Source organism: Petromyzon marinus, chromosome 10 (assembly GCF_048934315.1).
Source record: "Petromyzon marinus isolate PM22_M1 ecotype Great Lakes invasive population chromosome 10, UKy_Petmar_22M1.pri1.0, whole genome shotgun sequence".
Taxonomy (NCBI): Eukaryota; Metazoa; Chordata; class Hyperoartia; order Petromyzontiformes; family Petromyzontidae; genus Petromyzon; species Petromyzon marinus.
Window position 1 is genome coordinate 7,940,349 of NC_133676.1, and position 14,677 is coordinate 7,955,025.

General features: G+C 39.7%; 1 protein-coding gene across 1 annotated transcript in view; it reads right to left on the reverse strand.

Moving 5' to 3' along the window:
* Positions 1-2,464: 2,464 nt before the first annotated feature.
* Positions 2,465-14,677, reverse strand: part of LOC116940990 (uncharacterized) — a 31,598-nt gene continuing 19,385 nt past the window's right edge. The window contains exons 4-14 of the mRNA XM_032951495.2: positions 14,197-14,267; positions 13,988-14,066; positions 13,690-13,784; positions 13,251-13,387; positions 12,655-12,748; positions 12,101-12,191; positions 11,571-11,817; positions 11,237-11,340; positions 10,832-10,922; positions 9,958-10,125; positions 2,465-6,947 (exon numbers count right to left, since the gene is read on the reverse strand). Coding sequence (XP_032807386.1) covers positions 6,845-6,947; positions 9,958-10,125; positions 10,832-10,922; positions 11,237-11,340; positions 11,571-11,817; positions 12,101-12,191; positions 12,655-12,748; positions 13,251-13,387; positions 13,690-13,784; positions 13,988-14,066; positions 14,197-14,267 — 1,280 coding nt within the window. The 3' untranslated portion in view covers positions 2,465-6,844. The remainder of the gene's footprint in view (positions 6,948-9,957; positions 10,126-10,831; positions 10,923-11,236; positions 11,341-11,570; positions 11,818-12,100; positions 12,192-12,654; positions 12,749-13,250; positions 13,388-13,689; positions 13,785-13,987; positions 14,067-14,196; positions 14,268-14,677) is intronic.

A 14,677-nucleotide genomic window follows, 5' to 3' on the forward strand; every position in this document is an offset into this window, starting at 1 on the left:
CTCCGTGGTGCTAACGTTAAAAATAACTGCCACTTTTTTCAAATTTTCTTGTGGTTTTCACACCTGATGATTGCTTGTGTTGCAGTCAAAACGTCGTGAGAATTTTATTGTTTTATATTTTATTGTTTCCCTTCTACGTGACTTTGCCTAAAGAACCAAGAATATAAAAGCTGCTTTACAAAAAAAGACACGATCAAGAGCAACTGATTGGCCACTGTATAATTACGACCACAGGGATGAATGTGGCAGGCCAACACAAAAGCCAGTATGCCAATGTAAAACAAGAACTACATCAAGTATTCCAAAACTGCTTCATATCTAACGCCTACAGGGTCCATCAAAGTTTTTTTTAAACCACAACATGAAATCCGTAATAACAGCTGCCAAAACATAAAAAAATAATTATTGCAAACGATGCCAACATCTTTATATCAATCTCCAGATAATGTCCAAGAATGCAAGGTTACTATCTTCATTTTGCCACAAAAAGCTGTCAAATTATAAATGCAGCCTTTGGTGGTGCTACAGTGTGATTAAATTACTGAAAATAAAATTGTACATAAAAGATACTCATTAGCTGTCTCTTTATTGAATTACTGCAGCAGATTCCATTCCATCCATCGTAATTGGGTATTCATTGTTGTGAAGTATATCCATTCCTATCCTTTTAAAAAGTGTGTGCAATTCAAGCGACTGGAGTTGTTTTCATAACTTCGGCAACACAACTCAGTTTGTAAATATCAAGAGAGACAATACGTCGCCTGTCCAGATAAAAAAAGAAAAGTATTTTCTGAACAATCCATCAGCTGTACGGCCTTTTGGAGCGCATAACTTCAGCAGCGATGATTCCGTAAAGCAAACTCTGGACTGGTTTCGACATCAGCAGTCAGGCCGCTTGAATCAATGCTGGTTAACTGCCATATGTTATAAGCAAGGGTCATTTATTAAAGATATGAGTCCTAGTTCGATGCAAGGAAAGCATTCATTGTCATTCTCTACAACAACGCTCATGATTATATTCCATTTGTAAAGGCAGTCTGATCAAGAATCTCATGTGCATTCATTCATTCATTTAAATATCAACAAGTCATGTTAATGTGTGGCTTATTGCAATAACTTAAATTTTCTATTAAGAACATTTTAGGTTAAATATATTCTTGTACATATCCGTTTTTGAGTTTCAACTTAACTTCACAGAAAATTCTAGTCCACCTTGACACACTGCAGCATTACCTGCTAAATTAGCAAGAACATGTTGGGTGTAATATTCTTTAAAAATGGCACAGCACCGGCGTTAAGTTGGCACCGCTGAGATCCTGCGTTCAAATCCAGGCGGGCGCCTGTTGTTACACCGGTGTCTCCGAGAATCTCAGCCCGGCCACTGACGAATGCATATACAAAAAAACCCCATTAGATTTGGTTTTTCAATTTATTTGGCAAAATTCCTATCTCAGTTTGACTGTAATGCAACAAACATTTCTCTCCGTAGCAATTTCCGTTTGCACAGACCACATGGGGTGATGAACTGTTCTGCATGTTATAAGTTAAATTATTTTTTCGAGTGATATAAGTCCAATAGCACAATAACCATGAGGTTGGAAGCGGGGGGGTGGGGTAAAATGGATGAAAATGGTATGTGCATAATGTGGCCTTACCCAAAAGTAAACATGGATCACAACACAAGGACTAGCACAGTGCGCGCTCATTGTGTCTGTGCCACTCTAGATGAGACCTGACACTCCGTTGACTTAAGATACGTTTCATTAAATAAAAATGCAACCCAAAATTCCACGTCGTTTGTCGCCTTGTAGGAGCATTAAGCTCACAATGGCTAAGCGTGTGCGTCAGTGACCAAGCCAAAAGTCGCAAGGGATGAGCAGTGTGGCCTCTACTGGCGTAGCTTTGTAAAGGGAATGAAAGCAACGCATGTTGATTTATGCACATCACAGTGCAGAGGTCGTGCGGGGGGGGGGGTGGGATACAGCCAGGATTCAATGTACGGGTCACGCAAAAGATAAAGGGACCACGCTCAGGAAAAGAGTTAAGGGCGCTGGCAAGAAAGGTGCGAAAAGGGGGGAAAGGGGATTGGGTGAAAAACCCTAAAATAAAAGACATTGGCCGGGAAAGGAGGCGAGAGGGTATATATATAAAGAGGTGTGGGACAAAGGCGCGGGAGGGTCTGCGGGAAGAAAAGGTTGACGTCAACAAGTGTTGGTGCCCTGCCCTGCGTGTTGAATGGGAGTATGGTTTTCCTTAATTGTATGGACTCCCTTTAAACGGTGATACAATCCAGTTGATAATCAGAATATAGGGCCCAATTGTTGCTCTCAGGACCCTCGTTTGCATCTATGTGATCAAGTGCCATTTGTCAATACCGACAGCTGCAATGTCAACTCAATACATTGTGTAATATATTGAGTTTACATGGTTGTGATTATTTTGAATAAAATAGAAACATACGACCTTGAAGGAATATGCTTGTTTTATTCAGCAAATAAAGTGGTACATAAACTGCCTATTTGTGCTCTAATAATAGTACACCCACTTTCACCAGTAAAGCATGGCTTGACAATTTCAGGAAACATAAATGGTACGTTTGGTCAGCAGATGTTTTGGAAAAAATCCTTACAAATGCAAATGATCTGAAGTGATCTGAAATGTAACAACATGAACGCAACTCTTAACCATAAAATAAACACTTATAACGAGGTTTGTAAATTACTATATTTTCAACTGTAAACGTGAATTGCAAAAAGCAGATTTTTTTGGTTAGCATATTCTTTGGTTCTTTCGGTAAAGTCACGTAGATAGAAAAAATAATAATTAAAAGTGAATAAGAATAATTAAAAAAAACACTCATGTAGACTGTAGCATGGTTCTTAACCTGAGTGAGCACACTGGCAGTCTATAATGTAGACTTATTCTGGTGCTTTCAGTAATAAAAAATAAAATTAAAAACAAAAACCACGTTTCAATCGCAACATCAGGAAAAGGGGGTGTTAGCCTCTATATATGGATGTCCATATATACAGACTTCAACCTCCGTCAGCAGTGTGGGTGTGTGGAGCGACGTGCAATACTGATCGGTGTAGACCTACTGCCTGTGTCGGGGTTTTCTCCTACATTAACATTAGCTGCCCCGCCCATGCTGTTGACACACTTAGGCTACGCCCATCTCTAAACCTTGATAAACAGTTTGCCTTTAGAGGCTAACCTCCCTTTTCCTGATGACGACCGCTTGTGTTGCGATAGAAACGTCGTGGTTTGTTTTTAATTTTAGTTTTCTTATTTTTATTACTGAGAGAACAGAATAAGTCTACATTATAGACTGGCAGTACACTCACTAAGGTTAAGAACCAGGCTACAGTCTACATTATAGACTGCCAGTAAACTAAGGTTAAGACCCAGGCTACAGTCTACATAATAGACTACCAGTACACTCACCGAGGTTAAGAACCAGGCTACAGTCTACATTATAGACTGCCAGTACACTTACCCAGCTTAATAACCATTGCTACAGTCTGCATTATAGACTGCCAGTACACTCATTAAACTTAACCAGGCTACAGTCCACATTATAGATTCCCTGTACACTCACTCCGATTAAGAACCAGGCTACAGTCTACATTAGTGTTTTGTTAATTTTTATTCACTTTATTTTTTATTATAATTTTTATATCTACGCGACTTTCCTGAAAGAACCGAAGAATATGAATTCCTGCAGTGACGAAAGTTTAAAGTCAACATTTTTGGGTTAATAGTTATCTGGTAACATTGAAACGTTTAAAGGTAATCAGAATTTTTTTTCAATGCAAATATTGACATATGTAGCGTACTGCACATCAAAGCAAACATGGATGCTGTTTACAACTGTATATAGTATAAAGGGTGTCCAGAAACGGAATCACACATTAAGAATAATAAATGGACAGCAATTTGAACTAGACCAATAAATCTCTCTGTACTACTTTGTTTTTTTCGGTAAAGTCAAGTAGGTAAAAAATAAATGAAAACTAAATTAAATCACGTTTCGGAGGCAACACAAGCTTCCTACAGTTATTTTGCTGTGCCCTTTTTTACACCTGATGAAGGAAGCTTGTGTTGCCTCCGAAACGTCGTGATTTAAGTTAGTTTTTTTATTTATTTTAATTTTATTATTTACCTACGTGACTTTACCGAAAAAAACAAAGAGTATGAAACCTTGCAATCACGAAAGCTTCAAATCTAGAACTCTCTGTACTACTTGGTACTTCTTCTTTGGTTCTTTCGGTAAAGTCACGTAGAATGAGAATAAAATAATAAATTGATAAAATAAAATAACACAATAATATTCTCACGACGTTTCAGCCACAACACAAGCGGCCTTCATCAGGTGAAGGGACGAGACTGTCTGGTAGGACAGCGCTGGAGTGGTCCTACCAGACAGTCTCGTCCCTTCACCTGATGAAGGCCGCTTGTGTTGTGGCCGAAACGTTGTGAGAATATTATTGTGTTATTTTATTTTATCAATTTATTATTTTATTCTCATTCTACATGACTTTACCGAAAGAACCAAAGAAGATGAATCATTGCAGTCACGAAAGCTTTAAATCTACTTGGTACTGTGAAGATGTTACTGTACAAGTCTCATCCTTCCAACTTACGTGTCCACCACGACAGCAGCACCAGCATTAAGATTTGAGCCCCGAGTGCTCATCAACATCTCAGATGTGACTGTTTCAAATGTTTCTATTTTGTGCTATTTAAGATCACTTAAGCGCAAGTATATTAGAAATGCGTTGCTAACATTTCAAACACGCAGTTCAAACTGCCTAATTATACAATACACTTTTATCGACACCATATATTATAACGCCTTATTAAATGGAGAACTCAACACTGGGACATTGATTAAATATGCATTAAAATTTACAATAAACGAACGTTATCGAAAGCAACCAAAATCACACATGCTGGGCTTTTCAAATTGCTAAATATTGACCTGATGTTAAATTACTCGTAAATTACTATTTTCGAAAGCAAAATTTGGCCACATTCCACACAGCTCTTTATGTCATTAAAACGAAAGATGTTCATAATAAAGGTTTTTGGGTTAGATCGCGTTTATTTATAAATGTGTCGTAACCCTCCACCACCCGACACGGCCAATCAGCAAAAAAAGTGTCACGTTGACAAAAGACAAATAATTCACTACTTCAGCCCACCGGTGTGTTGAAGAGTTAATCCACATTTACAGTTTGAGTACGACGTTTCGCTGGTAAATACTTCCAGCATCATCGGGCAATTCGCCAGAATGGTAAAGCCCTCGCTTGCTCCCGGTTTTATATAGAGCAGCACGGTGACGTCATCACTTAACTCATCAGGTGCAGTGATTAGAGGCGGAGGGGGGGTAATGTAATTATATAATCGATTAGTAATCAGTCATTGGTTATGATTAGTAATGAGTTGTAGATTAGTAATTCTTTAAATCAAAATGTAATGTGTATTATTTAATAATACGCTTCCAGGCCGCACTAAGCCGGTAGCTGTCAGAGCGATTAAAGTTATTCTTGTTCCTCTCAATTTCAATGGATTCTCTAATTAGTCTTTGCCAGTAATAATTAGTTTTACACACCACTGCAACATTGTCAAAATCAATTGAGTGTCCTTGTTGACAAGCATGTTCTGCCACTGCCGACAGTTGTGTTTGAGATAATTTAATATTTCTCTGATGTTCTTTTAGTCTTACGCTGATGTTACGTCCCGTCTGCCCAATGTAGCAGCTGCCACATGAACAATTAATCCGATATAGCGACCAGATTGTTAAAACAATAAAAATTCCATAAATCTCAGGAGTAACTGACAAATTAGCCCGCGTTTTGCAACAGCAAAACATTACAGTAAGATTTGGTACAGTACACAAAATTCAAAAACTAGTATCTTGCACTAAAGACGCATTACCTAAACTATCAACAGAAGGTGTATATCGGATTAATTGTTCATGTGGCAGCTGCTACATTGGGCAGACGGGACGTAACATCAGCGTAAGACTAAAAGAACATCAGAGAAATATTAAATTATCTCAAACACAACTGTCGGCAGTGGCAGAACATGCTTGTCAACAAGGACACTCAATTGATTTTGACAATGTTGCAGTGGTGTGTAAAACTAATTATTACTGGCAAAGACTAATTAGAGAATCCATTGAAATTGAGAGGAACAAGAATAACTTTAATCGCTCTGACAGCTACCGGCTTAGTGCGGCCTGGAAGCGTATTATTAAATAATACACATTACATTTTGATTTAAAGAATTACTAATCTACAACTCATTACTAATCATAACCAATGACTGATTACTAATCGATTATATAATTACATTACCCCCCCCTCCGCCTCTAATCACTGCACCTGATGAGTTAAGTGATGACGTCACCGTGCTGCTCTATATAAAACCGGGAGCAAGCGAGGGCTTTACCATTCTGGCGAATTGCCCGATGATGCTGGAAGTATTTACCAGCGAAACGTCGTACTCAAACTGTAAATGTGGATTAACTCTTCAACACACCGGTGGGCTGAAGTAGTGAATTATTTGTCTTTTGTCAACGTGACACTTTTTTTGCTGATTGGCCGTGTCGGGTGGTGGAGGGTTACGACACATTTATAAATAAACGCGATCTAACCCAAAAACCTTTATTATGAATAATATTGGTCGCGAAAGCCTACGTGTTAAAACGAAAGATGGTTTGGGCCTGACACAAATCCCCTTACCGCTGCGCTGTTCCCCCCTCCCCCTGGCTACTCTTGGCCCCCACGCCACTGGTGCTGTCACCTTAAAACTTGCACTGCACAGAGGACCTCAGAGATTATTCATCCTCTCTGTTTTCGGGCGCCACACCATCTTCTCCCATTGGCTGCTCTGGCACGGCGCATCCCATGTTCAGCGGGTGAGGGTTCATCTCGCAAAACCTTTAAACAAAAGGTTAAATCGTTTAAAAACAACCTTCATTTATCATACGAGATGTGTGATTAAATTAGATTTTATTTTTAAGGTAGAGATCGGCCTACAGTTATTCGCAGAGTCCAAAAGCGCTGCAAGTTGTATATGATATCGCAGGTCTTTACGCTGAAAGTTATACGGTTAAGTCCTCGCTTAATGCGTGTTCACACAACGTATTTTCCCTATAACGCGGTTCTTCCATGAGAGAACGCCTTTCGCACAACGTGGAACGCGCCCGTTTTAAAGCGGTTTCTGAGCGGTCGACGAAGAAATACTTTTTTGAGCTGCGCGGCTGAGCGGTATACAGTATGCGGAATGATACAGTAACGCGGCGGTGTACCCTCAGTTATTTGTCCCACAATCTTACTGAATGTGCCTACATCCTATCTCGGCAAACTTTATAGTTAAATTACACTGTGTACCAATTTTTTTGTTCCTGGGTAGTGTTATTTCCTCATTGCTTATGCCTCAAAATTACAGAAAATGGCTATTATTCCCCACACACTTTGCTTTTGTAACCAGGACAGTGATATTTAGAAATTTACCTATTTTCCAGAACATTCCAGATAGATTCAGTGCTGCGTAAACTTGGAGTAACTTCTAGAACATTCTAGAACTTTCCAGTAATATTAATAGTATAAATACAGCAGCCTTAGGCCTACCAGTTCAGTTTAGTTCCAGCTGCCTAAGTGGATACATATCTGCATTTTTCTGAGATGGCATCAAGAGGCTGCAAGCATCCGGCAGACGCATTTTGCTATGTCTGCGGCCAATTTATCAAGACAAGAGCGAAAAAGTTACTCTGTGAAAGCATTTGCAAAGATGGGTGGGCCTACAAGGCATATTTCGGCATGCCTGTCAGGGATCAAGACGAACCCTGGGCACCTCATTTCACCTGCGAGCAATGCAAAAAAACTCTGGAAGGTAAGATGGACAATTGTTGCTCGGAATTTTATTTCATAAAATTTGTTAGAAATGTTAATATTGTAAAAGTTCTTATTTAAAATAATTAAAAAATGTCAATGCTATTGAAAAAATCTATCATACATGAAAAATGTTGCAAGAATTCCTTACATATTAGTCATGGGTGAAATAAAAAAAAATTTGTTGGATGGTACAGAGGGGAAAAGACAGCCATGAAGTTCGCTATCCCAAGAATTTGGCGGGAACCCACTGACCACTCAAGCAACTGCTACTTCTGCATGGTGGACCCTTCCAAAAGTCGGACTGGCAAGAATGAACCTGCTATAACGTATCCGGACCTTCCTTCATCCATCGCCCCATGCCACACTGCCATGAGATCCCCGTACCCACTCCTCCGGAAAGAGAGCAGCCGTCTTTAGAACAGAGCAGCAAGTCAGAGAGCGAGGAAGACGTTGTAGATCCAGATGACAATTTCAGAGGTGGAGCTGAGGAGAGAAACCCATACTACTCCAACCAAAAAGACCTCAATGACTTGATCATAGATCTTGGTCTCACCAAGTCCAATGCCGAGCTTTTGGCATCTCGGCTCAAGCAGTGGAACTTGTTGGATAAAAGTGTGCAAGTCGCAGATCAGAGGAAGCGTCACCAACCTTTTTGCAGCTTCTTCACCTGTTAAGATGGGCTCTGCTTCTGCCACAATGTGACAAGTCTCTTCGAGGCAATCGGAATCACCTGTAACCAGAATGAGTGGCGCCTCTTCATTGACAGCTCATCCAAGAGCCTCAAAGCCGTGCTGCTCCATAATGGTAACAAGTAGCTGTCTCTTCCCCTGGCTCACTCGGTGCACCTCCAAGAGGATTACAACAGCATCAAGACCTTGCTGGATGCCTTGAAGTATGATCAGTACGGCTGGGAGGTCATAGGAGACTTCAAAATGGTGGCATTCCTGATGGGTCTCCAAGGTAGTTTTACCAAGTTTCCCTGCTATCTTTGCCATTGGGACAGCAGGGACACCAAGGAGCACTACCACAGACGGGACTGGCCAGAGCTGACCGAGTTCTCTGTGGGGAGGAACAACGTCAAGTGGGAGCCACTGGTGGACCCTCGGAAGGTGCTGATGCCACCACTGCACATCAAATTTGGCCTTATGAAACAATTTTTCAGAGCTGTAGATAAGGAGTCGGCAGCCTTCAAGTACCTTCAAGACTTCTTCCCTTAGCTGTCTGAGGCAAAGGTCAAAGCCGGTGTCTTCGTTGGACCACAGATAAAGAAGATCCTGGAGTGCAATGAATTCCCCAAGAAGCTCACTATTAAGGAGAAAGCGGCTTGGAACAGCTTTGTCGCAGTGGTTCATGGCTTCCTGGGCATGTGGAGCTCGTTGAGACTGGTGAAAAACTACAGCACAATGGGCTGTAGGATGTCCCTCAAAGTCCATATCCCTGATGCTCATTTTGATTAATTCAAGGAGAACATGGGAGCGTACTCGGAGGAGCAAGGCGAGCGCTTCCACCAGGATATACTTGATTTTGAACGCCACTACCAAGGACAGTATAACGGGAACATGATGGGAGACATTTGGGGGCTGATTCGTGAAGTAATTTACAATATAATCGTAAATTTCGAAAAACTCACTTCTAAATCTTTTGTAGTATTTTTTAATTACTTTAGTATAAATACATGTAATTTTGATTCATGTTTTTTTTATGACTTTATGTCAACGAAAAGACACAATGTCGCCCGTTTCTCATTGAAAATAGGTAAATTTCAAAATATCACTGTTCTGGTCACAAAAGCAAAGTTTGTGGGGAATAATAGCTATTTTCTTTACTTTTTAGGCCTAAGCAATTATGAAATAACACTTACTACCAGGACACAAATTGTGTTAGTGTTATTTATGGGGAAATGTTTTTGCTTAACATTCCACTTTTCATTAAACGAGGACATACTGTATACCATATGGAACCAATTACATGTCATGAACACTTTGCAATCTCTCCTTCCAAGTGCATGCAATACCACATAAAATGGTGAGCAGAGGGAGAGTGTTAAATTCACCACTGCTCTGGGAGGGTATCCAAACTTGTGCCGAGCGGAAGCTTCCTCCACTTGTTACACCTGTCACATTGCACCCAGTTGCGTACGCTGATGCTGCCTTCTTGTTTAAGGCCTGACCTGCATTTTTTTCTCCTCCACCTCTTCCTATTACGCCACGTCTTCACGGCCCTACAGACGTCAATGGACAGCAGTGAAAATATAATAAGCTTTAAATAGAGGCATGTCAATGACCGTATACATGCAGGTCGAGTCGTCATTATTTATGCAGCAGTACATCATGAGGCACCAACACAGCTGAACAAACTGTCGCGTGATTTGCAGTTTCTCTATTAAAAGGTAGTCATGTAACATGTGACCATCATTGCAATTTTATGAACTGCTGAGATTCATGGTCCCGGTATTGAAGAATAACTTTAAAATGTGAACGTAGCTCATTCGGTGATTATATAAGTCACACAAATCTATTACCTATATATGTAACTATTTGTTACACAAATTAAATGCATGCATTGTGAACATAAGAAAAAGATTAATTGCTTAACGAATGTATCGTTTGTAAAAAAAACTCACCACATTCATCAATAACACTGTGGCCTTAAATCTAAAAATATTTTATAGTTGACGTTTTGGGAAATGGTCATTATGCATGATAAAGAAGGACCATTGCCCAAAATGTTGCCTACTATATATATTTTTTCTTTCAAGGCAGCGCTGACGAATGTGTTAAATGTTTTGTTATTTCTACTTGTGCACCACTGTCAATGCAATATCACCAAATCATGTGTTTAATGTAGTCTTTTCACGATATTAAAAGTTTCATGTAAACAACAGACGTATACATAAAAGACCAAACATATAAACCAAAAAACCAAACCCCATGATCCATTGCGGCGTCTGCCGCTTCTCCGTCTGCTCTTTCAGCGTTTGCAAGTACTGCCAGTCCCTCAGACGGTTTGAGCCCGTTTCTTAAAAGACACCAGGAAAACAGCACAATGCAAATGTAGTCACCACAAAAAAAGCAATTTCCACCCATCTGTTTACACACTGGAAAAAGAACGATTTCCATTCCCACTTACGATACCTTCACAATAAGTGATCTTGCACACTCTCTCTGTGGTAGAAAACACTGTATTCCACTCATCTCAGGTAATATTTTTATCAATGCATGGTGAGAAGACAACACTCTTCCTTTGCTGTGCCTAAATTGTGGAATGGCCTTCCCTTGCCGTTTTTTTAAACTCTCCCATTGTTTAAATCTGCCATTGGGCAAAGGTCATACCAGCCATGCCGTCGGTACTTTTTGGAAATAAAGGCCGAGTGCTGTACTTCAAAGATGAGTCATCATTGTCCTGCTCTGTCAGCTCACGGTGATGACACCCGTTGCTGAAATCACACAAGTGCACGTAATTAAACCAAGGGCACACCGAGAACCTACAGCAAAATACAAACTGACGCAATAAAAAATACAAATCAAAATTCGTTTGAGAACTTTGTGTAACCAAAACTGCCTTTAACAAATTGTTAACTGAACATACATATTACTGCACCCTGCGACATCTGTTACTTTACGTTGAAGTGTGCCGACAGATTTTCTTTGAGGCGTGCGCACTTACATGTAGAGCTGCTTCTCGTCCAGGCGCATTGAATCCCACTTGGCATTCACCAGTCTCTTGGTTTGCTCGGTGCCAATGTTTGGATATATATTCTCCAGGTGTTGCTGGTATTTCATTTTGAAATGAAGGTATCTCTTCTTAGACAATTTTGTGTCGCTGCTGAGGTCTTGGTTGTTGCCTTCCTCTGTCGAGCCAAGTGGCAGCTCATAGTGGGCCCCCTCTGCCTCGACTTTTTCAGTATTTGAGCCTTTGACAGTAAAACAGTGTTCAAAAATAAGGACAGTTTGTAAAGAAAAGAAAGCTACATCATTTGAAAAAAAGTAATTTTGCAGTGCAATAACAGTTTTACACCACTCACCCATAATGCTCTACACTTAAACCATGTACATATGCAACACCATAGGGAAACAGGCTGCTCGTACAACGTTTACTACGAGCAACCTTGCATTATAACATTTAATTGGGGAGATCAGTGTAAGAATGGATTACAGCTCTTCTTTGCCAGCTTGCATTTCACACTGAGGCAGTACCTTTCTGGTGATCTGGTTCAGCATGACTGTTCATCTGCATGTCCCTCTTCAGATCATTGAGGTGATCACAGGTGCTGCTCATAATTGCATTCTACCACAGCACCAAATGTGTGTGCAAACATAAATAATGATTAAGGACAGTTTCAGAGCAATTCTAGCTTGAGAAAATCACGTTCTATATAGACGGAAAAAATACGTTTTACATAATACGTATTTTACATAATATATTATTGTGGCTTACTGTTTCTGTACATCATATAGAAATATGGTTGCATCTAGACACTATATTGTATTGATCTATAATTCAAAATAACAATATCAAAATACTATACGCCTACAAATCCATGCCACTCCACAAAAAAACATTGCTATAACCACGATGTTAAAACATTTTTTCACAAAGTCTTAAGTACTTTCAATGTCAACTGCCCCTGCCAACACCTGCGATCCCCGCAGTGCAATGCACTGTGAGCAAAGTGCCAGAGCAAAGCCACACGTGCAATTAATCAGCAAAGTTACCCCCACTGAATGGGGGTGGTATTCTGAGTACCCACCTGGGTGTGTTTGGAGCTCCGGTAACCCTTGACATTTGCAGGCAGCTTTCGCAACAGATTTTTTAAGCCTTTCTGAATATCCTGCTCCCTCTTTCTGTTCCAGCAGAGCACAACCACTCCATCAGCATCATCATATATCTATTGTAACTACCAATGTGCATTATTGACATTACCTTTCAGAGGAAACGAGAAAAATATATTCAACCTGGTAGTTTATTTATGACGATATTAAGTAAAGCATGTAAATAACGGGTGATATTGTGCACTGTGTCCATTTCAATACATTGTACTACTTGTTCATAATATAAAACGTAATTTCTATATTAATTGTAAATAAGTGCAACATAAGAGAAAAACGTTATCACTACATGTAACTGTTTTATTTCATAATTTGGCAGGTATTATTGTACATTTACATTCCTGCGATGTGCATTTAAAATTAGCTCATCTTTACTAACCCCTGATCATCCTTACTAATCATCCTTTCGTGTTTTATGCATTTTTATGCACTATATAGTTGTTGTTTCATGTAACTTCTTCAACTCTACTTTTTCTACTGCCTCTATTGCACTGCATGTTTCTTTTCTCTTACTCACTTTTCCTTTCGATTAATGAGGTTACACTGTCTATCCTTGCTCTGTTTCTCTTCTTGCTGTCTAACTGACGCATGCCTCTTTTTCCTGCCCTCCATGATGTTTTTCTTCTTCTTCTCTCCTACACCAATAGGACTTTCCTGATGATGCGTAGATGAAAAGGCACACACACAAACATAGACAAAGACGCATAAATGCCCAAGCAAACGATGCACCAGCACCGAATTACATTGCGACATTCCACACCTTCTTTGAACCGATGCAGGGATACAAAAGGCTTCACATTATATATTGAATTTTGCCACTAGATGTCACTCTAAACTACTTTTTCAAGCAATATCGAAGAAACGGAATAACATTGGGTTGTGTAAGCTTCACGCCTTTGCTGGTATTAACAGACGATGCAAGCCAGGTATTGTGTGAGGTCGATGGCAGAGCTTACCAGCTGGGTTCCTTGTGCCAGAGCAAAGAGTGGACTTGCACTGTTGACAGGAGGCCCATCATAATAAGCAGCTTCATGGTCAGGCCTGTCCTGGTCTGTACCCCAAAGTATGAAAACAAAATCCTAGTCACGAACTTCTAATTATGACTAAAATGTACCTACAATTTTATACCAAGACTGAACTCACGTTGCGTGTTTTAATATGTACATTTGCAAATATTATGGCAAGTTATATAACTTTTATTCAATTAAATATATACTTGCACGCAGATGGGCATTTTATATTAAGTGCAATAACCTTTATCTATTCCATGCATGGATTGTGAATCTGGACAACTGTTTCTGCCTCCATTAATGCAGTGTAGGCCGCCATCACCCTGCGAAACATTGGGCATAAAGCAGTCACATTTCAGTTTAACATTTAACAGACTTGCTCTCTAACATGTCAGCCTTTGTTAAACATTGATGTATATTTACAATTATATTATAGATCCCGTGACTTCTTACCTGAGAATTATTAGAGTTCATTACTTGTGGCACTGGAACATTGTTTGCTGCTGCCCCTTGGCTAGGAGCGCCTGTAAAACAAAAGCAGTCATATTTAAAGAAATTCAAAATCAGTGAAACTTAGGACTCAAATTTATTTGAAATTTTCGCCAATCATTGCCAGATGCATATCATATCATCCTAACTGGTACCTGTAATAAGATGTCATTACAAAAAGTAGAATATTCCACAGCAGCAGAGAAAACAATACAATGTTCAAGGAGTTATCCATCTACTATGGTACTGTATTTATATAGCTGTTCAAAGCTCACATACGAGAACAGATTATAAAAGACAGACTTAGACAGTCCCAATTGTACTGTGCAATCTGAGCAGGTTATCACTTCGTGCTGAAGTACAATGATACATTCACAATTTAAACACATTTTATGGCCCAACAGACCTTAACATTTCTCACAGCACAGTATAAAGCAGTGGTTCT